Source organism: Ammospiza nelsoni, chromosome Z (genome assembly GCF_027579445.1).
Source record: "Ammospiza nelsoni isolate bAmmNel1 chromosome Z, bAmmNel1.pri, whole genome shotgun sequence".
Classification (NCBI taxonomy): domain Eukaryota; kingdom Metazoa; phylum Chordata; class Aves; order Passeriformes; family Passerellidae; genus Ammospiza; species Ammospiza nelsoni.
Window position 1 is genome coordinate 79277147 of NC_080669.1, and position 22672 is coordinate 79299818.

Sequence of the window (22672 nt, forward strand, 5' to 3'; positions counted from 1 at the left end):
AGCGGAGAGTTTTCCCCACCCCCAGCTCTGCCGCTGCCTCTTTGTTTTCTGGCAGAAGCCTCTGTGCCTTTTCATTGCCGTTGAGGCGCCGAGCAGGAGCCTACATGTGCCGCGTGTGCGTCTCGCCGGGAATGTGATGCGGGCTGGGAATCCTGCCGGGCCGGGCAAATCCCCTGCAGGGCAGCGGAGGCCAAACAGCAGCTTCAGAGGTCTCCATCCCATGGACCGTTCCTCCGGTCGAGCAAGGCTGCGAGGCAGCTGGTCTCCCTCACAAAACCCTCTTTTGCATTGACAGCGCTTCTGCACCTTGCCACAAGTCGAGTAAGTTGTATGGGAAGGGGCCGGTCCTCAGCTGGGCACTCGGGCTCTCCGCTGTGGTTCTCCCTCGCTCCCGCTGGGAAGGCACCTGAGATTAAAGCAGCGCCAAAGGCTATGGAGCTGGATACAGCGGTGGCTGAGGATTGCCTTGTGCTGCGCCTGCCTCTCCATGTATTTGATCTCTCGACTTCCAGCGGGGACTGAATTCCTGTGCTGGATTCTGGGCTCGGCTCTTGTGAAAGGATCCAATTATTTTAGAGCTTTGAGCATCTCCATTTGCTGCCCATATTTGCGGCGCGCTGGCTGGAATTCCAAGTGATTAACGTGGCTGTGACATCCCTCCTAGGGGTGTTATCTTTGCTCGCTGTCCCCCACCGCCCCCCTCTTCCTTCTCCGGCAGCGAGCGAGCGAGACAGGCAGGCAGAGACAAAGGTCTGTCCTCAACCTGGGCTGTCCTCCCCGTAAGCGGCTGCTGCATGGGATTTCCCTGCCCTGCCTGCTGCAGGTTTCCTGGGCTCCCGGTCGAACACTGGAGCTGGGCGGCCGTGGGCTGTATCGCAGAGGTTTGAACCTGCTGGGCTGGGTGGGCAGGGGGTGCTGCCGGCCTTGGAGAGCTGCCCGATTGTCCTGCCGGATTTTAAGCTGCTTTTCATTCTTTGACTGCGCTTTCCTGGGAAGAGGGGCAGCCGTGCGTGGAGGGGAGGTTGGCGGGGAGGGAGTTGGATGTGGGGGAAAGCTTTACACAGGTGGCTGTCGCATAGTGGGATCTGCCTGCAGACCCTGTAAACCCCCCTTCCCAGCCGCAGGCTATTGTCAGCATCGCCGTGTGCAAGCCAGGCACCTGGGAAAGGTGTGCCGAGGTGATCCGTGCCAGGACGAGGGGCACCAGAGGGAAGGGGTAAGTTCCTGGGCTGGGAGCTCTGCTCCGGCTCCCCCGGGCTCCCAGGAGAGCTTTCATTGTGTTATCCCGACTTGGCCGAGCGGAAGGGCTCAGTCCCTGCGGCACCTGAGTGTGGGGCTGGGGCTGGGAAGGCACTGCATGTTGCTGGGCAGAGCTCAGCCCTTGAGGAGGTTGCTGCAGCTTGGAGCCCCAGCAAGATGCATTGCAGAGAGGCCTGCTCTGTTCCTGGGGGCTTCTGCACCCTGTCAGTGCCACCTCCCGAGGGATGGAAGGGAGCAGCAGCACCTCAGGGACACGGTGCTGTGGGCACAAGGAGGTGTTGGGTCTCTGTCTCTGTAAAGGATCTGTCTGGTGGTTTCTAGGAGCTTGCACTTGTGACATGGGCAATACCTCTTGCCCCATCCTTCTTCTCTGTGCTCGGGCTTCCTCTCCATTCCTAGCAGGGGCTAACACTGAACAAGGCTCTGCAGCTGCATAAATCTGGCATGGCAGGAGGCCTCCTGAGGACCCTCAAGAGCAGCACTTGCCCTTGCAGTGGGGCAAGGAAGCTCCCTCCCTCTGAAGCCATTCCCCCTCCCTCTCCTTCTTTTTCTCTTGTTTTCACCAAGTGCCAGCTCCTTCCTCCCCAGCCTGAATTTCAGGATAGTGCCAGAGCCATGGCCAGTGGTCATTTTTCCCTTCAGGCACAGTTTGCTCCTCTAGCATCTTGTTAGCTTCTCCCTGGGATTGCCACCTCTGCTACAGTGCTGGAGGTAGTCCCCAACTCACACGTCTGTCTCTCTCCTGATGGTGAGATGCCTGGTCTGTCAGACTGTGCAGGAACCCTTCTCTGGTGGCAGCATTGCTGTTAGTGCTGCCATCCTTCAGGGTTGTGACGGAAACTTTCTGCCTGCTGGCACGTCACAAGCACTGCTCTTAGCCTGTGCCAGGGAGCTCCTGGGTTTGTGCTCACACTGCTTAGATTTCCTTCCTTCTCCTTGGGTTCAGATAGGACCAATAGAGTTATGATTTATCTTCCAGGCTGTCTGTTTCCAGCAATTTCTGTTGCCTCTTCTCTTGCCTTGTACTCTGCTTGTTCTGAGGATGATTATTTGCCCTCTTCTAATGGTGGCCCTTCTCCTTCCTGGCTGTGTGGTTCCTGTTTCACCCCGAGTGAGGCTACCAGTGTCTCTTTTCCCATGAGAGGAAACAGGAGAAAGGCAGCAAAAGTGACTTGGGCATTGGTTTGGGGTTTTTTGTGGTCTAAATTCTGCAAAGACCCCTCTTGACCCTGCCAGCCACCAGGCTGGTGTTCTGTCCCAGGCAGCAGTGCCCAGGTCAAAGCTTCTTGTCCACACTCATCCTGCTTCCTCTCTGGCTGCACAGTACAGCTCGAACAGCATCAGATCCTTTTGCAGGCTGCAGCCCGGCATGTGGTACCACTGCTGCACTGCCGAGCCAGGAACCCATCCTCACTCGCCATCCTGCTCTGTTGCCTCCAGACTAAGACCATGGTCTGTTAATCCTGGTTTCCCCCTGGATGTGCTAATAGGAATGGAACCAGCAGGTAAGCCAAGTCCCTGACCCAAACCCACCAGTCCTGGCTGTGTTATTCCACATCAGGCTCTGGTGGCTTGGTGTCCCCAAGGAACACAGGGCTTCTGCCCCAGCGCCTGGGACACACTGTCTCTCTGCAGGTCATTTGGCACTGGGTTGTTCTTGGGTGTTGAAGCATCTTGCCCTTCCCCAGGCAAAGAAATAGAGGAAAGCTGTGCCTGGCATAGCTCCAGATCCAGGTGCTGGAGATCTTGGCAAAAGCATGAGGCCCTGCCTGTTCTCTGAGCACTGAGGGGGCTTGGCAGGAGCAGGGCAGAGAGTGGAAGAGCTCAGAGTGGGCTTCCCTTAAGAGCCAAAGCTCTTTGAGTCCTATCTTAGAGCAGCAGTATGGACTGAAACACTGTCAAAAAAAAAAATCAGCATCATGTGGGCTTAGGAGGGGCCAAACCCTTGGTATGGGCACATGGAGCCCCATGTGCCATGTCCACAGAGATGGTACCTGTGCTGTTCAGCTGAGCTGGTGAAACCCTGGGCCTGGCTCTGTCCCATCCATGTGGCCAGAATCAGGGCTCCGGCAATGCCTGGCTCAAGGACAGGAGAAGGCAGAGGTGACCAGGTGCTTTCTCCGTGTGCCTGCTTGGAGTGCAGGAGGCCATGGTCCCAGGTTCTGTTCTCTGGGGAGCTGGTGGGCTCCCCTGGTGCTGTCAGAGGCTGAACTCTACTGTGAGCTGGATGGGCTCTCAGCAGGGAGGGACTGCCCTGGGAGATCTTCCCTGGGATACAGCCCCTTGCACCTCAAGGAGGGTGAGAAGCAGAGCTATGCCCCAGCTGATGGGCAGAGCTATGCCCCATCCAAGCTGTTGGGCATTCCTCGCAGAGGATGTTCAAGGAGATCTTAGGATGTACTTGGAGACACTTTGGGTGATACTTTCCTGTTCCTGGCGTGGGGCTGACATTCTCTAGCACGATGCTTCAAACAACAGTACCTGGGCTTGGCAAAAGGTGGTGCAGCTCCTTGTTTTAGTGGCTGGTGCTGGCAGCACCTGATGACTGGTGTTGAGAGCTCAGCTGGGAGGGATTTGTGGTGCTAGCAGGTCAGTCTGTCCTTATACATCCATTCTCCTGAAAGGCAGCGGTTGCCAGGGAGAAAATGGCTGTGACTTCAGTGGGACATGGGGAAGAGAATGAAAGGACACAGGTGAAATTGTGTGTTTGTTCTGGCATGGACACACTCTTTCTTCCGCTGCACCAAGCTGATTCTTGCTGTTGGTTGCTGATTTTGCTTCCCATTGGTTGATAGTGCCACACAAGTCATGGCACAATGCTCCCTCAGGGAGGGAGGAGGGACACAGCAACCTTCCAGGCAGGCAGAGCCCAGCATGTTACCACTTCAGCATCTGCCCACAACTGAGGGCATTCACTTGCTTTCCTACCTGCTTTGGTGCAGACCTCATGGGGTGCCAGGAGGAGCTGGTCTTTGCAAAAAGCTTTTGTCGAGGTTTTAGACCCGTGGTTTGTTATGCTGCAAGTGCTCCTTAGGTGCAGCTGTATCTCAACAGGTCCTGTTCTGGCTGGTTGCTGGCAGTGCCCTTCCCCAGCAGTGGTGGTGGCTTTTGAGCTGTCCAGCTCTCAGAGACTGGTCATGACAGCGTGTAATTACAAATCTTATTGGAAATGTAGTGAAAGAACAGCCTGTTTTCTGAGGCAGGTAAGGTCAGGGAGTGAGCACAGCTGATGCTGGCTTCCCACGTGCAAGTTGCAGGGATGCAGATTTTGCCAGACCAGGATGCCAGAAGGGGATTGCACTTGAGTGTTGCTGCCTCTGAGCATCCATTTGGGGTTTTTGTTCATCTGCCTGGCCCCTGGTCCTGCTGTTTCCAGCCTTCAGAGCAGTACTCACTGCCCAGACAGTGACTTCCCACTGGATGGGTGCCGTAGTGAGTCCCCATTTGAGGGATGCATAGGAGGGAGGTGGGGAGGGCATGGTCCCTATGGATAGGGATGATTTCCTCCTTTACCTGGAGGTGCCTGGGCTGGTGAAGTCCATGAGCTGTCTGCCACAGAGGTGCTGAGGGTGGAGGTGCTCAAGGGCTCCTGCACACTCTGAAGGTGTTGCACCATGAGCTGCTGCTTCAGCTGACTGTTCTCCACACCCTCTTCCAGGCATCAAAGCTGCAGTGCCCGTGGATTATGACCACAGGGGAGCTGTGTTGCATCTGCAAATCTCTGTTGTGCATCAAGGGCACATCTGAACAGGTGAGTGCTGTGCACATGAAAGGATTGCTGTCTTTGTGCTGGGGAAAACTGGTGGGGGGCCATTATGGCTTAGGGCTGTCAGGCACCTCATTTCTGCCTTCCCTGACAGGCATCTCATATTGGAAGAAAACAATTCCAAGCTCTTCTCCTTATCTGTAGGGCCAGAAAGTGTCCTGTGCTGTGGGTGGAAGGGGGAGGAGGTGAACATGAGACCAGGAGCTAGCTGGAGGCCCAGAGGTTGCTGCAGTGTCTTGGAAAGCAAGGCATGAAATGGTTGCCAGAAAGAAAGAGGAATCTGTTCCTATGCACAGGGTTTCATACAGGAAGGCATGCAAAAGGGATGTAAAATCAAGCCAGGTATGAGAGTTCACAGCTTAGCTTAAAATATTTGTGGTTTAAATGGAAATCAATGTGTTAGCACTGCCTGGAGGTGACTGAGATGTATGTGGCCTTTGATTTGGGAGGCTGGGAAAGGCTGAGCCCAGATGCTGCCTTCCCTGCCTGCGTGACCCTGCAGACAGGAAGCACCCTCCTGCCCTTCTCCCAGGAAGCATCTGAATCACCCCAGCCCTGCATCTCCCCCTTTCCTTCCCCTCAGAGCCACTGTGGACCCTGAAGAGCTGGAGAGGACGTTGCAGAGGTTCGGAGGCACACCGTGATGGTGGGAGCCATTCCACGGCAGCCACGCCGCTTCTGGGGGCAGCCTGACTGGCAGGCGTCTGCAGCCAGCTGTGCCAAGGACCGCCTGCTGCGGGGCAGGGAGGCTGATCCAGAGACAAGCAGGGGTGAGAACTGTGGGGGCAGCCAGGATGGGCTGCACTGCTGGGGCTACACAGAGGGGTTGAGGTTGGCCGAAACATGTGCAGGTTATCTGGACCAGCCCCACCTAGAGCCATTGCCCAGGACTTTGTCCTGATCGCTTGTGGCTATCTCCAAGGATGAAGATTCCGCAACGTCTCTAGGTAACTGGTTATGCTTGGTCATGGTTAAACAAAACCGTGTTTTCTGATATTCAGAGGGAACCTCTTATCTAGATATCTAGATGAAATCTCACTGAGCCTTTTGTTCTCCAGCCTGAGCAGTCCCAGGTCTCATAGGGACAGATGCTCTATTCCCTTAATTTTTTAGTGTCCCTGTTTTGCACTCTCTCAGATGTGGCCTCACCAGCACTGAGCAAAGAGGGAGGATCAGTTTGCTCAACCTGCTGTTAATCCTGTGCCTGGTGCACTATTGTTTTTCTTTGCTGCAATGGTACATTGCTGGCTCATGGTCAACATGGCACCCACCAGGACCCCCAAGGCCTTTTTTATTGTGCTGCTTTCCAGCCAGTCAGTCCCCAGCATATCCTGGTGCATGGTTATACCTTTTATCACCCCTTTTACAGAGAGTCCCTCGTCTCAAGCACCTTGGCCTGCCATTTTCACATCCATATCCCAGCAGGGTCAAAATAGCATATGCAGGCTCATTCTCCACATAGCCTTGATGCACTTGGAGAACAAATTTCCCTATAGCTCACTTGGCCCTAAGCCCTTACTCCACAAGATCAGGCACAGCTGCAAAGACAGGCAAAAGACAGACCTGCCAGGCACAGGCAGTTTGTCCTCAGTCTGCTGGTGACTTTTCCTGCATCTCCTCAGCTCTTGCAGCCATTTCAGTATTTTTCATGCCTGAAACCAACCAACATATAGACAGGATTCTCACAGCTCTCAAACTGGACTGAAAATCAGAAGTGAGTCACCATGCTGCACAGAGAATGGCAGGCCCTTGGAGCTGGCAGGAGTGGGTGGATGGTGACCCTGCTATCTCCCAGCTGCTGATTGAGCTCCAAGCTGGTCCAAGTTGGCAGAGGTAACAGGGATGTTGTACAGGTTCCTGTCCCTGCTGTGGGGCTGGCACCAGCCCTGCCTCATTCAGTGCACGTGGCCAGGGCAGGACGTCTTGGCCAGCACTGGGAGATGTTGCTGCTGTTGCCCAAAGGGGTGATTACAGGCCTGAGCCCCTGGGACTGGTCTGACCTGCCTGACTTCTGTGCTCCACAACAGCACAAGCGTGTGCCTGGCAGAGGGCAGGCCTCTTCCTCCCCACCTGTCCAGACTTGTCCACAGTTGTCTCCTGCCTGTCTGGAGACTTCTCTTGTTGCCCAAGCCAGGAAGTGTGTGCTGAACCTGCAGCTGAGTGATGCCTGAGGGTTTCCCAGAAAGGCACATCAGCTAAGTTCCTCTTCCTGTCCCTGGAGAGGGAGATTCAAGTGGGCTGTGTGAGGAGCCATGTCCCAGTGGGTCCCTTGCAGCTGGAAGTCTGGATGAGGATGGAGATCCAGGGCTGATCCTCATCCCTCTGCTCTCTTTTTTTCCAGATGCTGTGCTGCAGAGCACCTCATAGTAGAGGGCTCACACAGAAATCCTGAGTGAGAGGAGGCCCACCTTCCACTCTCTGCCCTTGGCACCCTGACCTGTGGCACTTTACAGTCCCCTTCCTGCTGCTGCATGGGCTCCGCTCAGAGTCCCAGCAAGTGAGGCTCCATGCGGCACATCCACACAGAGACGCCTCTGCCCCCGGAGCGCAGCACGGAGCCCAGCCTGTCCCAGCCCAGGGGGGAGACACCCTTGGAGCCTTCCTCGCAGTGCTGCACGCACCGCAGCATCCTCATGGGCTACAATGAGACAGAGATCAAGCGCCAGAAGGTTTACCAGGTGTCCATCTTCTCCCATCTCTCCAGCTCCTCTGAGAGCACGGAGCAGCGGGCAGGCACCCGGCCAGTGGTCAAGAGGGGATACCCCGAGCAGCGAACTCTGGAGGGGGGACGAGATCCCAAACGAACTCACTGGGGTGACAGGGGGGTGGATGGAGGCCCTGGGCAGCCTTCCCTGGATGATGATGATACTTTTGAAGATGGTCTGCTGGTGGAGGAGCTCTCCCTTTGCGGCTCTGCCCAACACTTCTCCCACAGTGGGCTGCGGGTGGTGGAGCACCGCTGTGAGGGCAGCCCTAGCCACAGCCCCAAGGCCAGCAGAGAGGACAAGTCACAGGATGTCTCCTTCTCCTCCTCCTCCTCCTCCTCCTCCTCCTGGCCCCAGCACATTGCTTGCAGTACTTTGCACATGAGAGACAGTTGCCCTGTCTCATCAGGGGATCAGCCCATAGACTATGGAGAGAATGGGGAGCTGTCAAGTGGCCACAATGTGCTTCACCTTGATTTGCACAGTATTGCACAAACAACCCAGTTGGACCCTGGTGGGAAGAGAGAGAAGCCAGGGAGCAGCCTAGCTCACACCAGCAGGGCTTGTGGAGAAGCAGAAGGGCCAGCAGTGGCCAATGGGTGCAGGGAGTCCCCAGTTCCACAGACAGCGCTCAGCCCCGAGCCCAGCAACCTGAGCTCCCAGGAAATGACACCCTGTGGGAGCAGCCAGCTCAGCAGCACCTGCCCAGCCAAAAGGAAGTTGCTGCCCGCTGGCGAGGTTATGGCCGACTCCTGCTCTGAGGATGAGAGCCTGTCCCCACCAGCAAGGAAGAAGAGGGTCCTGCCATGCCATCCTGTGCCCACAGCCTGCCGCAGCACTGATGCCAAGGGAGCTCCGTTCTGGAATCACTTGCTTCCTGCAGCCAAGGTAAGCATTGCTCCTAGGGGAAAGCAGGGAATGGCCTGGGGATGCCCAGAACTCATTACTGTGCTTGTGGGCAGTGTGGTCCACTGTGGCACCATGCCCTGTGCTATCCCTGAGCTGCGGTACTGGTGTGAGCAAGGCCGCAGCTGACAGTCAGCCCTGACACACATGGTCTGCTTTAACCAGCTCTTGACATCTTGCAGTCACTAGATCCTCTGCATGCAACTGGCTTTTTCTCCTGGAGAGCCTTGATTGGGCAGGAGACAACCTCCCCATGGCAGTGAGAGCTGCACATGTCATGAAGCCACTTTTGGTGTCTGATGGCTTCATGTTATGCCATGATATACCCGCAGGATTGGAAAGAGGGCTGGCCTCTGCCTGCCTGGTGACGAGGAAGGCAGATGTGTGGGATGGCTTGAACTCCTGGCCATGATGCCCATTAGAGCAAGTGACCAGTGGCAGGCAGTGTGACTGGACATGCTTTGACCAAGGAGCCCAGTGCTGTGTGCAGAGATGCCACTGGCTTTTCTGCCCTTTTGGGGTCCCTGTGGCATGTCCTCAAGGTGCCAGAAGCTCTCAGCAATGGGGCAGACGTGTGAGGTTTGCAACCCTCCCTAGCAGCTCAGGAGCTGCCTCAAATTCTCCCTTTGTTACCCTGCCCTTCTTATCAGCCCCCTGCCCTCACCCTGTCCTGCCAGCTGAGGCTGCAGGAGGCTCAGGCCAAACCTGGCACCTTCTTCTTCTCTAGGGCATCCCTTGGTGTGGGGACACACAAGAACTGATGTCAGAGCTACCCTGGCTTCTTGCTGCTTGGAGCTGGGTCACACCATCCATGGCACACAGCTCCATTGCTGTGTGCCTTTTTCATGACTGTCCCACCTGCCCCCAGCACTGTCCTTGCAGAGTGAAGCCCTCCAGCAGCTTCCCTGGGTTTTCCCGCCTGGTCATGCCAGCCAGCTTCATCATCCCTTTGTGTTGTGCTACCCTTTGTGTGGCTTCCAGAAGGGAAAGCCCCTGAAAAAGGGACATCTTTAAAAGGAGGCTGCAGTGTGACTGTGGCTTTAACTCCCCCACCCCATAGCTGTAGGATCCTAGCTGTGAGTAGGGGTGGCACTGCCTGGTGGCACTGCTGAGGACTTTGCATGAATCACCAGGGGACAGAACTTTTCAGAGGCTGGTCCGCAAGTGTCCTTGTAGGTGTCACCAGTCCCTGGGAGGTGCAAGGGGGTATCGTTGCATGGCTCTGTCTACAGGTGTCTTGTCACTGGGGCTGCTCCTGAGACCTGCTTTCTAAAGAGGAAACAGTGACTCTTGGGTGTCAACAGTCTCTTTCCCAGCTGAGCCACTTCAGGTTTTGGGCAGCCCCATGTTCCCACCAGACACCTGTCCTGGGTTGACTATATGATGCTTTTATCCCCAATCGTCTCGTTCTGTTTATGTTGAATAATAATAAGTTTTGTACCTTTAAGAGTGTTACAGAGAGTGAAGGGGGGAAAGAAGAAGGGTGCAGTTTGTTTTCAGACACTGCTCTCACTCCTTCACATTCCTGCTCCTGGACTGTGTTGTCTGCGGACAGACAGCGGGACAGAGCTCTTCTTTTGCTGCCCTGTTGGCCACTCATCCAGAGGCTGCTGATGGCTGCTCAAGGACAGGAGCCTGTTCCATCTTCTGGGACTCTCATGGGAATATGGGGCAGGGACGATGGCACCTCCCAGGGGTTGCTGCCCTAACATGGTTCTCTATTTCGTGTCCTCTCAGAGCTCTTCAGATTGCACTGCGGTCGGGAGGAGGCTGAAGAGTGGGCTGCGTCTCAAATCGTGAGTGTGCTGGCAGCCCCGTGAGATGGACCTGGGGGCTCAGTGTGGACCTGCCCACCTCGGTGCCCTGCAGCCCCATGGGAGGTTCACCTTGGGTTGAGTCCTCTGCCCTGCCCTGGCCCATATATCTCCCCTCCATAGGACTGCAGATGGGGCGGGGGTGGTGTTTATTCTTCCCCTGGGATGTAGGAAAGTGGGTTCAACCTATAGCAAAGGTATGGGGGACCTGGAGAGGGATCCACATTCCCAGAGACATGAACAACCCAGGGCTGTGTGCTCTTCGATCCAACACCAGTCTTCTCTCCTCACTCCAAGGCGACATCTCCGGACCAGCCTCCGGAGGGGTACCAGGTCCCCCACAGTGCCCTGGGCCACCACCACTGTCAGCCATGCTCTGCTGGGCAACTTTGAGGTAAGGGTGCCTTTCTGCTGGGGGAAGGTGGGTCCTGGGGACTGCATGCAGGGCTAGCAATGAGTGAGAGGCTGCACCTGATGGGAGCTGTGGTGTAAGACTGGGCTGATTGTCCCCAAAAGGCCTGGCCTGCAGTCACCACCACACAGCCCCACCAGCAGCATGGCTCAGCCAGCAGATCCTTGGGTGGAACCTGCTGAGATAGGTGCTGTGGGGGCTGAGCCAAGGCACTCTTACTGCTTCTCCTTGTTAGATGGTTGGTGTTATTCCAGCAGTTCAGGGTGCGTCTGTCTCAGAATGAGGTCTCTGGGCACACAAGGGCAAGCAGTCAGCTGGGTGCAGTGAAGATGGGGATGACTTCACCTGGAGCATTGAGGCAGGGGGTAGGGCTGGTGTTTGAGATTCCCTAATGCTTCCCTCCCTCTCAGGAGTCCATCCTGAAGGGGCGCTTTGCACCATCGGGGAGGATCGAGGGTTTCACGGCAGAGATTGGTGCCAGTGGCTCCTACTGTCCCCAGCATGTCACCCTGCCTGTCGACGTCACCTACTTCGACATCTCTGAACACAGCGTGCCCTCGCCTTTCCTGGTACATGGATGTGGGGAGCTGGGGGGACTGTACCCTGACACCCTGGGGCAACCCCTGGCTGTAGAGGGTGGCTCCAGTAACCACCTGTTAAAGGAGATGGCTGCCTGTGCCAGGAGCAGTCTTTAACCCAGAAAAGGGAAAGAAGAGGGAACATACACAGGCTCTGCTGCTTCATGGTTGCCATTGTCATCACCTCTTTTGTCACCACCTATCTGTTTCTTCTCCTGGTTTGGAAAGGGGCTGAGCTGGGGGTCTTCTTGTTGACTTGTACCAAGTGTTCCCAGCAAGGGAGTCTCAGGCCCATGCTGGTTCCCAGCTTTCCCTTGGCTTTCCCCTCTCTCACATGCTGTTTATTTTGCCCCAGGGAGTGATTGACTTGGAGGCCTTGGGAAAGAAGGGTTACAGTGTCCCCAAAGCTGGAACCATCCAAGTGGTGAGTCATTCCCTGGCCTGCACTAGCACTGTGGGAATGGGGCTGGTTGGGCTCTGGTTGCCCTGCTGGGGGTAGGGGGGAAATGCTCCATGCTGTTGTAGGCAGGGCAGCAGCTGGAAGGGGTGTCTCCTGCAGAGAGGTTACATGGTCATGAGGACAGCATAGCAAAGGGGAGCAGAGGGTACCTAGGGTGCTGTCAAGGAGACAAGGTGATGGGAGAATCAGAGAAGGAAGGGTGTGTGAGGGTTTTGGCAGAAAAGTGTGTATGTGCAGTGGGAATGGAATGCGATAGAAGTGGAGCACAGGTGTGAAGGTGAGTGGAAAGAGCTATGGCACTCAGGCTAAGCCCTCTAGGATTTGTGTGGGGCTTTCTGGATTCTTGGTCCAGCAGTTTCTGCTCCCAGATGCCCCATCTCTGCCCTGCATCCTTCTCAGTCTCACCCCCTACCCCTCTGCCCCCAGACCTTATTTAACCCCAACAAGACTGTGGTGAAGATGTTCTTGGTGACATACGACTTCCAGGACATGCCGGCCAACCACATGACCTTCCTACGCCATCGCATCTTCCTGGTGCCCGTGGGGGAGGAAGAGGGGCCCACAGTGGCCCCCAGTGACCCACTGGGCACCAGCCCACCCCGCAGGGTCCTCTGCTACCTGATGCATCTAAGGTAAAGCATGCTGGGGCAATGGGCACCTGCCCCAAGGTCATCCCTGCGCTCCTCTCTTGTCTTGTCCCAAGCCTGCCAGACAGGAGGAGAGACTGGGGAGGAGCAGCTGCTCCTTTGAGGAGATTTGAGCTGCTACCCTGCCCAAGGGCAGCTGCCTCTGTCCCTCTGAAGGCAATCAGAGGGTGGCCACATTGGCCAGGGGCCAAAGTAGTCATGGGGGTTGTGCCCTCACTGAGGATGCCCTGCCCTTACCTGGGGAGCCTGAGGTCCCTCTGTCCTGCTTGTCTCCACGCAGGTTTCACAGCTCCAAGTCAGGGAAGATCTACCTTCACGATGACATTCGGCTGCTTTTCTCCCGCAAGTCGATCGAGGTGGATTCGGGGATCCCCTACGAACTGAAATCCTTCACAGAGATGCCACGGAACCCCTGCTACTCACCCCGGGCCTGACCTCCTTCACTCCCTGCCCCCCAGGGCCACTGGGGAGCCTCCAGCCCAGCACTTAGGGGAGAGAAAAGGGCCAGCAAGCACTGCTTTGAGATATCACCCACCCTCCCGACCAGCACGGACACCATACTCTGCAGCAGGGCTGGGATCACCCAGGGCGCTTCACCAAGAGGGGCAGGGGCTGAGGAGCAGCCCTGGCACTCCAGGAACATGCCCAAGCCTTCTGCTGGCACTGCTCCCAGCTTGGAGACTTGGCTGTTGGCTGAGGTGGGTGGGTGGGAGTGAAGAGATGGACTGGAGCTGTGAGTGAGACCTCCCACACTGGTCTCGGGTCTGGGAGCAGAAAGTGTGGAAGAGTTTGTATTTATTAGTATTTATTGTTGCTGGGAGCACAGAGGAGGCTGGTGCAGAGGATCAGAGGTGCTGTGTTTGTTTTCCCTCAGTCCTGCCTGTACCAGGCTGCCTGTGTTCAGGCAGGGCTGTGGGGACTGTGATTAGGGACAGGGAAGCCTCAGCCGATGGAAGGGAGAGTGACCCAGTGCTCCCAGATCAGAGGTGTATTAAAAGCCCACTGACAGGCTGAGACTCGCTGGCACCAGCTTTGCAGGGCCAGCCCAACTTCAAGCAGCTTGGAGAGGCCTGTGCTAATCTTCTGAGTCTTGTAGGGTAAGCTAGAACCCAAGAGACCTATGGCTATCAAGGGAGTGGCCACTGCCAGGTTCCTGAAGGTAAGAGACACAGCTGCCACGTGGATGGGGACCTGGAGCTCTTTGCAGGAATATGGGGATAGCCCTCTGGGCAAGAGCCTCCAGAGCACGTGAGCTGTGAATCTGAGAAGATTGCCAAAAAAAAAAAAAAAAAAAAGGAACTTTGCACTGTCTGTGGGTGTGGAGTGAATCCCATGGAATCCCATGCAGGAGCCAGCTTTGGGCAGGGTCTGCCCGCAGGGTGATCAGGAGCTGGAGGATGGTCAGGAGCCCCAGCTTAGAAAAATGGGGAAACGGGGAAGCAACAGAGGAAATCAGACTCTGGGACTTGGGCTGGTTCCTCAGGAGCAGGACTGGAAGAATCCTGACTGGGGCAGTCAGAGGGACAGGGCCAAGGGTAAAACAAGCTTGCACATTCCCTGTCTGTATCATCTCTCTGTCCTCTGAGGGTCTCGGCAAGGCTCCCCTGCTAGCCCAGGCCCCAGGGATCCTCAGCCCCTCTGTCAGAGAGAACAAAAGAGGGACAGGCACATCAGCTCCCGCCGCTGGGGCTGAGACCCGAGCGCGGGGGCCTCAGTGTGGGGATGGGCCGGGACTGGGGCTGTGGGGGCGAGGTCCTGCCGTGCCCTGCCCAGGGGCGGCCGAGCAGCTCCGGCCCTGCTGCACTGGGGTTAGAAGCCTGAACCTGCCCATATACCACACTGGGGGCCTAAACTCCCCTCACACCGGAGCCCTGGATCCCCCAAGCCGTGGATCTGAACCCCCCTCACACCGGGGGCCGCTCCCCCACTGCCCTGGCCAGCGGCTCTCGGGGACTGCCATGACACCGGAGTCCCCCTCGCCCCCACGTCACCGGGGCTAGCCCTCTCGCCGGGGCCCTGCGAGCTCGCGAAGGCCGTGCCGGTACTTTTCGTGTTCGTTTCTAATTTAATAAACATCCGTTTGGAGCTCCAGAACGAGACCGGGGTTGCCGCGCCCTGATGGGGGCGGTGCAGAATCGCGGGCAGCCGGGCGGGCGGAACCGGGGGCCGCGGCCAGAGGAGCCGGGGGGACCGATCCGGGCGGCGCAGCCGGAAGCGGCGCGGCGCAGGGGCCTTCCGGGAGTGTGGAGCGGCGGCGCCGAGCGAGGCGGGCGGAGGGGGCGATGCTGTCGCGGGCGGGGATCCGGGCTCGGCCCGGCCTCGGGCTGCTGCAGGTGCGGGGAACGAGGGCAGATGGGGAGTGAACGGGGAGAACTCTTCGTTCGAGGGGTGCCCACGTGGAGAAGGTCCGGGTAGCGGATGCTGGAGGGGCCGGGAGAAGGGATTGGACTGGGGGCACCGGGATGAGGGGAATGGTGTTGGGGGTCTGAGAAGTGCTGAGGGGGAACTGGGCGGGGATGGGGTAAAGCGGTGAGGGGGGACACAGAGGACGGACGGGCACGGGGGTCGCAGGTGGGGTTCAGTGGCGATGGTGGTTTCGCGGGTCGGAGAAGGAAGAGAGGAGGAGCTGTGTAGGGGCTGGGGGTACGGGGTCACAGGGGGCTGTGGGCAAATGAGTTTCGAGGGATTGAGGAGTTAGAGGCGGTCTGTGGTGTTGGGGCTCCGGGAAGACGCTGGAGTGGTGGTGAGGAGCTGGGCAGGAATAGGGCTGTGTGGGCATGGCGGGGTGAAAAAAATAAATGGGTACGGGCGGCTGAGAGGGAGTCGGGGGGAGCTCGGTGTCGGTGTTTGGGGTGAAGGGCTGGCAGTGTGGGGGCTCGGTGGGGAGAGCTGGGCAGGGACGGGGGAAGGGGTACGGTGCAGTGGGCACTGCGTTTGGGGATTGAGCAGGGACAGCGGGGGGACTGGGGAGAGCCGGGCAGGGATAGAGGTGAAGGGTGGGGAGGTGATGTAGAGAACAGATGGGTACAGAGAGGGAGGCTGGTCAGTAGGGGAGTGTTTGGGGCTGGGAAGAGCTGGGGTGTGGGCAGGGGGATGCACAGGGATAGAGAGTAAGGAGGGAGAGGAGCGTAGTGCAGAGGACAAATGAGTGAAGAAGTGACTCAGGAGGTGGGGTTCAGTGGGGTGATGGTGTTGAGGGTTTAGGGGACGCTGTGCATGGAGAGGAGCCGGGCAGAGAAGGAGGAGTGAGGAGGAGGGGTGCAGAGGACAAGTCGAGGTATGAGGGGGACTGAGAGAGAAGGGTCTTTGGGGGGGTTTTGGGGGTCTGCAGAAGTGCTGGGATGGTGGGGGTGAACTGGGCAGGGATTGGGGTACAGGGAGGGCATTGTGAAGGAGACTGTGGACAAACGGCTATGGGGAGGGCCAGAGGGGGGTGGCTGAACATGGGGAGTGGTGAAGTGGGTCTGGATTGTAGGAGAAGTGTATGTGTGGGGCTGTGGAGGTGTGAGCTGGGTTGGGATGGGGGGAGGTTGAGGGAAGCTGTGTGAGTGAGGGTCCATGGGGAGAAGGGTGAGGAATGCTCGGACAAAACAGCCCTTTGTGGGAAGCCCTGGAGGCACCCAGAACTTTGGAGGGACAGGTTGTTGGGAAGGGGTGGCCTGGGACAGAGGTGGGGGAGTGGGCCTGAATGGGTTATAGGGGCTGAGTGGAGCAGAAGAGACCCACATGCACACACCTTCATTGGCCTTATGGTTGGAGGGAGGCTTTATTCCCCACTCCAGGGTGGATGAGAGAGGAGTGGAGACGTGCAGAAAGCTCTGGCATGGGAGTGAGGTCCCTGCACCAGTGGAGAAGACTGTCCCTGGCACCAGGCCTCATCCCTGTGGGAGCGCCCTTACAGCATGGGCTTGTTTGAGGCATTGTTTCCTGCCCTGGTCTCCTGGTCAGAGCCCAGAGGGGGTATCACGTGTGGAGCTGGGCTCTGAAGTGCCAGCAGCTGGTCTCAGCCCTGCTCCGTGTCCTTCCCTCAGCATTCCCAGCAGCTGAAGCGTGTGGCACGGCTGGCCCCAGCTCCGTGCCGCTGGAACTCCGGGCTGCCCATGAACATCGGGGTGCTCTTTGTGCCGCAGCAGGAGGCCTGGGTGGTGGAGAGGATGGGCAAGTTCCACCGAATCCTCGAGCCTGTAAGGAGCAGCTTTTCTCCCCTTCTGGATTCAGCAGGTTCCTAAAGCTGTAGCGAGGCGCGTCCTTTGCACGAGGATCCAAGAGGGGTGGTGGGCTCAGTTTCCCAGGCTGAAATCCTTTTGGCTGCCTGTGGAGTAATTTTCCTTGGTGGGGTGTTAAAAGCACTGAGTAACTGAAACTCCTTGTGTGTAAAACATGTTTGCAGTGTGTGGCATGGGCTTTGTTTGCATGACTCTCTCTACTCTATCAGCCATCTAATCCCACCCTTTTCCCAGGGTCTGAACTTCCTCATTCCTCTCCTGGATCGGATTCGTTACGTCCAGAGTCTCAAAGAAATCGTCATTAATGTCCCAGAGCAGTCAGCTGTCACACTGGGTGAGGAACAGCTTCCGTGTCCTGCCCCTTTCCTTCTGCTGCATCTGGGGTGAGCAAGGGACAATGAGGATGAGTGGAATTGTCCCAAGCTCCTGCACTCAGCCCTGTCCCTTGGCCATAAAATCACAAGATCACTGAATGATTTGGGTTAGAAAGGACCTTAGAGTTTGTCTCGTTCCAACCCCATACCATGGGCAGGGGACACATTCCACTCGGCTGGGCTGCTCAAAGCCCTGTCCAGCCTGGCCTTGAACACTTCCAGGGATGGGACATCCACAGCTTCTCTGGGCAACTTACTTCAGTGCATCACCACCCTCACAGTAAAGAACTTCTTCCTAACATTTAAGCCTCTCCTCCATCAGCTTAAGGGCATTCCCCCGTGTCCCATTCCTCCATATCCATGTGAAAAGGCCCTCTCCGGCTCTCTTTAGGTACTGGAAGGCTGTTGTTGTGACTGGGGGCAGCCTAGGAGGTTCCATCTGCTCCCTCTGGGCTGCAGCTGCCCCTTCTTGCTGAGTTGAATGCACCTCGCCAGAAATAAATTTTTCAGGCGTTTTTCTGTATTGAACCACAAAAGAAAATTCTGTTTCTGTTAAAACCATTTTAGAACAGATTAATGGATGTGATGTTAATGGGCGGCTCTGTTATATTTCCAGTTTTAAGTGGTTTATTTTGGTTTTTTCCTCCTTAAGTCTTTTTTTTACAAGAGCTACAGTGTGAAATGCTTCTGTTGGGAAAATCAAGACCTGTTGTGTATTAAAACATCACAGTGTTGTCCAGGGAACGTAAGGTCCTTTTTGCAAAGCCTTTAGATAAGAAGATCTATTTCAGCCAATCCTCTTCTGTGCCATGTAGCTATGTCAGGGTGAAAAAGGATGAGCCTGCCCAGCTGTGCTGTGGAAGAGTGGGTTTCTGTGTCTTGTTTGTGCTGCTTCAGTCAACAGGTTCTGTTGTTCTCTCCTGACAGATAACGTCACCCTGCAGATCGATGGTGTGCTCTACTTGCGGGTTATGGATCCCTACAAGGTACCATCCCTGCCCCTTGGGCACCTTTCTCCTGGCTCTGCCCGCTCCCTGCTTCCCAAAATGTGTGCTCCAGCCTCTGTGTCCTGCCTGGCAGGTGGGCTGAGCACTCTGACTCTTCCCAAGGCTCCAGACTCCATGTTTTCAGCAGGGGTGTCTGGCAGGTTTCTCGCTTTAGCACTGTTTGTCTCTCCTGTCTTGTTCAGGGTCCCTCTTGGCATCCCTATCCACTCTGTTTTGTGCTTCTGCTCTTCAGGCCAGCTATGGGGTGGAAGATCCTGAGTACGCAGTGACCCAGCTGGCCCAGACTACCATGAGATCTGAACTTGGCAAGCTTTCCCTTGACAGAGTCTTCCGGGTGAGCTGGGGGGACAGTGTCTCCCAAAATCCCAGGACAGCCTGCATGGCCAAGCTGATGTGCTTAACATCAAAATGCCCTTTGCTTAGAGAGCTTATGGCTTCTGTTTCAGTTGACCTATTGGTGAATCCTTGGAGATGGGTCTTCTTTCAGTTGTTTTTTTAACAGGAGCTATTTTTTGCCCTGCCCTGGGTTATTTGGAGGGTATGATGGGTGGTATGTGTCCAGACCCAGCTGGTCCAGCTGCCTTTCTTGAGTCAGTGACTCTTTACTCAGCCCCAGTGATGAATATCCCTGACCTGTGTCATGGGGTACTGTAATCCTTGTACTACGCTTGCTGGGAAGAAACTGGAGTTGGTGGCATTCTCGTGTATGCAGATGTATACCAGATGTTGTATCCCAGCAGCTTCAGTGTGGGGCCCTGCTCTCCCTAGGGATGTGACCCCCTTCCACAGCTGCTGGAAGCGCCTAACACTTCCTGAAACCTGTGGAGATTTTTTTTTCTGGTGGAGCTTGGTCTCTGAGGGAGGTGTCTGTTTCCCTCCTGACACCTCTCTCATGCTCTCTGCCATTTCTTTTGTGCCATCCAGGAGCGGGAGTCCCTCAATGCCAGCATTGTGGATGCCATCAACCAGGCTTCAGACTGCTGGGGCATCCGGTGTCTGCGCTACGAGATCAAGGACATCCACGTGCCCCCACGTGTGAAGGAGTCCATGCAGATGCAGGTGAGCCTCTCTGGGAGGGAGGTCTGGAACAAGAGAGAAGCCTCCTCTTCCATGTTGCATTACAGAATCACAGAATCAGTAATGTTGGAAAAGACTTCAGATCATCAAGTCCACCCTATGATCAAACACTACCTTGTCAACCAGACTATAGCATGAAGTGCAATGTCCAGTCTGCTTAAAAATCTCCATGAACAGTTTCACTGCCACTTCTCTGGTAGCCCATTCCAGTGTCTAATCACCCTTTCTGTGAAGAAGTTCTTCCTAATGTCCAACCTAAACCTCCCCTCGTGTTCCTTGAGAGTGTGTCCTCTCATCCTGTTGCTGACTCTCTGGGAGAAGAGGCCAGCCCCTGTGTGACTGTAACCTCCTTCCAGGTAGTTGTAGAGAGTGATAAGGTCTCCTCTGAGGACCTTGTCTCCTCTTGTCCAGACTAAACAACCCCAGCTCTCTCAATGGCTCCTCATCAGACTTGTGCTCCAAATCTTCCCCAGCTCCATTGCTCTTCTGTGGATGCTCCAGCACCTCAATGTCCCTCTTGAGGTGCCTAGAACTGGACACAGGACTCAAAGCGTGGCCTCACCAGTGCTGAGTACAAGGACGTTATCACATTCCTGGTCCTGCTGGCCACACTGTTGCTGATACAAGCTATGGTTTATTATTGTTACCTGTCCAGAGCTGGCAGCACCCAGCCCTTACATCAGGAGGGCACTTTGGCTGCAGACATACAGCTGCTGATTAAGTAACTCCTGTCATAATTTTTGTAGTAGTGGCACCTGCCTGCCACATAACAAGCCCTGCCAGGTCCCTTTAAAATCCCTACTGGGCTCTGTGGAGAAGCAAATCTCAGAGCTGAAGTTCTCCCCTTGAGAAAAGCTGGACACCAGATATTTGGGCTGGAAAAGGAGGAGGGGGACGCAACTTAGGTGGGAATGGGGCTGGGAAGGGCTGTGTGGCATGACGAGCAGAACCAACCTTACCGAGACCACACAGTGTTCTGTAGCTGTATTTTCATGCTTTGCTAAGCCATGCTTTCCCCAGCAGAATAGAGGAGCATATCCTTGCCCCACAGATGGGATTTCCCCAGCACAGCCATGGCAGGCTGGTGTCTGACCTGTGTTCCCAGGTGGAGGCAGAACGACGGAAGCGAGCAACAGTGCTGGAGTCAGAGGGGACAAGGGAATCAGCTATCAACGTGGCTGAAGGCCAGAAGCAGGCCCAGATCTTGGCATCAGAAGCTGAGAAGGCCGAACAAATCAACAAAGCTGCTGGTACTGCCTGGGGCTAAAGCATGGCTTTCTGTAGCCCTCTGGACTGAGGGGTGGTGCTACAGGGGAGAGAATGTGTTACTGCGAGCCAGGCTTCCTCAGGCTCTCTGATCCTTCCCTGCTGGGGCCTCAGGCTCAGCTCCAGTTGATGTTGCTGCCCTGGCAGTGCAGCTGTTGGCGAAAAGACAACCATGCATGCACTGAAATTGTCTTGATTCTCTCCCTGAAATGGTTGGGATTCAGTCCTTGCAAGTGCTTTCTTGTGACCCTGATGTGCACCCTGCTGTGGTTCATTGCAGGAGAAGCCAATGCCATGCTGGTCAAGGCCAGAGCCAAGGCAGAGGCAATTCAGCTCTTAGCAGCTGCTCTGGCACAGCAGGTGAGTATGGCTACCTGGAGCAGCCACTGCTTTGGTCCTGGCACTGGGGGAGGTCAAACTGCAGGCAGGGTGGCACCTGGCTTTCTCCTGGACACTCCCTGGCACCTTCGGCAGCAGCAGGGAGTGAGGGGCTTTGTTGGACTGGTGTGGGCTGGGGACACAGGCAGGGATGAGCTGTTGGTGGCACGTGACTTGTCTCTGTGTCCCCAGCACGGCAATGCTGCTGCCTCCCTGTCTGTGGCGGAGCAGTACGTGAACGCTTTCTCCAAGATTGCCAAAGACTCCAACACCGTTCTGCTGCCTGCCAACACCGGCGATGTCACCAACATGGTCGCACAGGTCAGTGCAGCCCACGTGTCCTGGGCTGCACCCAGAGCCCCGTGGGCAGCAGGGAAGGGAGGGAATTCTGCCCCTCTGCTCTGCTCTGCTCTGCTGAGACCCACCTGGAGCACTGCATCCAGCCCTGGGCTCCCAGCACAGGAAACACAGGGATCTGCTGGAGTGAGCCCAGAGGAGGCCACCAAGGTGGATGGAGCAGCTCTGCTATGAAGAAAGGCTGAGGGAATTGGATTGTTCAGCCTGGGGAAGAGAAGGCTCCAGAGAGACATTGTAATACTTTCCAGTACCTAGAAGGGGCTCTCAAAGAAGGTGGAGAGATGCTTTACAATGATGATAGAATGAGGAGGAATGGCTTTAAACTGAATTAGTAGGTTGAGATTAGATTTTAGAAAGAAATTCTTCCCTATGAGGATGGTGAGGCCCTGGCAAGGTTGCCCAGAGAAGCTGTGGATGCCCCATCCTGGCAAGTGTCCAGGTCAGGTGGAATGGGGCTCTCAGCAACATCCCTCCAGTGTGGGGTGTGGAGGGATGTGAAAAAGGATCTTTCCAGCCCAAGCTGTTCTTGCTGTCACCCAAGTGAATCTTGCTGGGGCCTGGCCCCCTCTTCTCCTTCCCTCCTTATGACTGTGTAATTCCCTCCAGGCCCTGGGGATCTACACCACACTGACCAAGCCACAAGCTGTGAAGACCCAAGATGACATGCCTCCAGCCCACGAGGACTCCCGCTCTTCTGCCACGGAGATGCTGAAGGCAGAACAGGGCAGCTCCAGCTAACAGGGCTGGAAGGATCTCATACCCTCTCCTGAGGCCTGCCAGCAGTCCTGTTCTGCTGCAGGCAGCCGCCCTTGTTCCCTTAGTCCCTATTTTGTATTGGATTTAAATCATGTAATAAATGGTAACAGTGCTGCTGCATGTTCTCTTGTGCTTGGGTGCCTGACCCCAGCATTCGATGCCAAAGGGGGATCATCCCTCCTCAACAGGCTCCTGCTGGGATTTCCCATGGACATGCAGTAACATACAAGAGTGAAAAATTAGATATAATGAAAAAATTCTTCCTGTGAGGATGGTGAGGCACTGGCACAGGTTGTTCTGGGAAGTTGTGGATCAGGCTCTGAGCAGCCTGGTCACGTTGAGGGTGTCCCTGTTCACAGAAGGGGGGGTTGGAACTAGATGATCTTCAAGGTACCTTTCCAACCCAAACCATTTTATGATTCTGTGAATTTGAGGACCTCACTCTTACAAAGGATCTCCCTCCCAGTGCATCGCCTCTCTGGGAGTGTGAGCTGCTCTCATCATCCCCTCCTCTGTCAGCTCCCAGAAGCTGTCCTACAGTGCGTGACTGTGCGTTCTCCACAGCGACCTCCTCACAGCACAGGGCGGGAAGCGCCTCTGTCGATTAATTAATTACTTGATTAATTAAAACACTTTGCCGTTGAATGTGCCTCGGCTGCGGGGAGGCGCGCTGGGACCTCCTG

The 22672-nt window shown here is 56.0% G+C and overlaps 2 protein-coding genes across 2 annotated transcripts; both read left to right on the plus strand.

The window, feature by feature from the left end:
* The first annotated feature begins 1117 nt into the window (after positions 1-1117).
* On the plus strand, positions 1118-14060 carry ATOSB (atos homolog B). Its single transcript, XM_059492981.1, has 11 exons — positions 1118-1216; positions 2617-2765; positions 4919-5011; positions 5610-5796; positions 7368-8619; positions 10375-10433; positions 10749-10845; positions 11274-11432; positions 11797-11865; positions 12328-12533; positions 12829-14060. The coding sequence occupies exons 5-11, from the start codon at positions 7534-7536 to the stop codon at positions 12980-12982; spliced, it is 1830 nt and encodes a 609-aa protein (XP_059348964.1). The 5' UTR covers positions 1118-1216; positions 2617-2765; positions 4919-5011; positions 5610-5796; positions 7368-7533; the 3' UTR covers positions 12983-14060.
* A 696-nt stretch (positions 14061-14756) lies between these two features.
* Positions 14757-22109, plus strand: STOML2 (stomatin like 2). The gene is made up of 10 exons (XM_059492982.1): positions 14757-14881; positions 16580-16732; positions 17009-17108; positions 18076-18134; positions 18388-18489; positions 19080-19214; positions 20338-20482; positions 20779-20858; positions 21069-21197; positions 21840-22109. Exons 1-10 carry the CDS (start codon positions 14831-14833, stop codon positions 21969-21971), a joined length of 1086 nt encoding a protein of 361 aa, XP_059348965.1. The 5' UTR covers positions 14757-14830; the 3' UTR covers positions 21972-22109.
* The last annotated feature ends 563 nt before the right edge of the window (positions 22110-22672 follow it).

What these genes read in the sequence shown, in the direction of transcription:
- STOML2 (XM_059492982.1), top strand. Translation starts at nt 14,831, where the DNA reads ATGCTGTCGCGGGCGGGGATCCGGGCTCGGCCCGGCCTCGGGCTGCTG. An exon ending in CCCTTGACAGAGTCTTCCGG is followed by an intron (nt 18,490 to 19,079) that starts GTGAGCTGGGGG and finishes TGTGCCATCCAG; the next exon opens with GAGCGGGAGTCCCTCAATGC. An exon ending in TCACCAACATGGTCGCACAG is followed by an intron (nt 21,198 to 21,839) that starts GTCAGTGCAGCC and finishes AATTCCCTCCAG; the next exon opens with GCCCTGGGGATCTACACCAC.
- ATOSB (XM_059492981.1), top strand. Translation starts at nt 7,534, where the DNA reads ATGCGGCACATCCACACAGAGACGCCTCTGCCCCCGGAGCGCAGCACG. An exon ending in AGTGGGCTGCGTCTCAAATC is followed by an intron (nt 10,434 to 10,748) that starts GTGAGTGTGCTG and finishes CCTCACTCCAAG; the next exon opens with GCGACATCTCCGGACCAGCC. An exon ending in CTCTGCTGGGCAACTTTGAG is followed by an intron (nt 10,846 to 11,273) that starts GTAAGGGTGCCT and finishes CCTCCCTCTCAG; the next exon opens with GAGTCCATCCTGAAGGGGCG.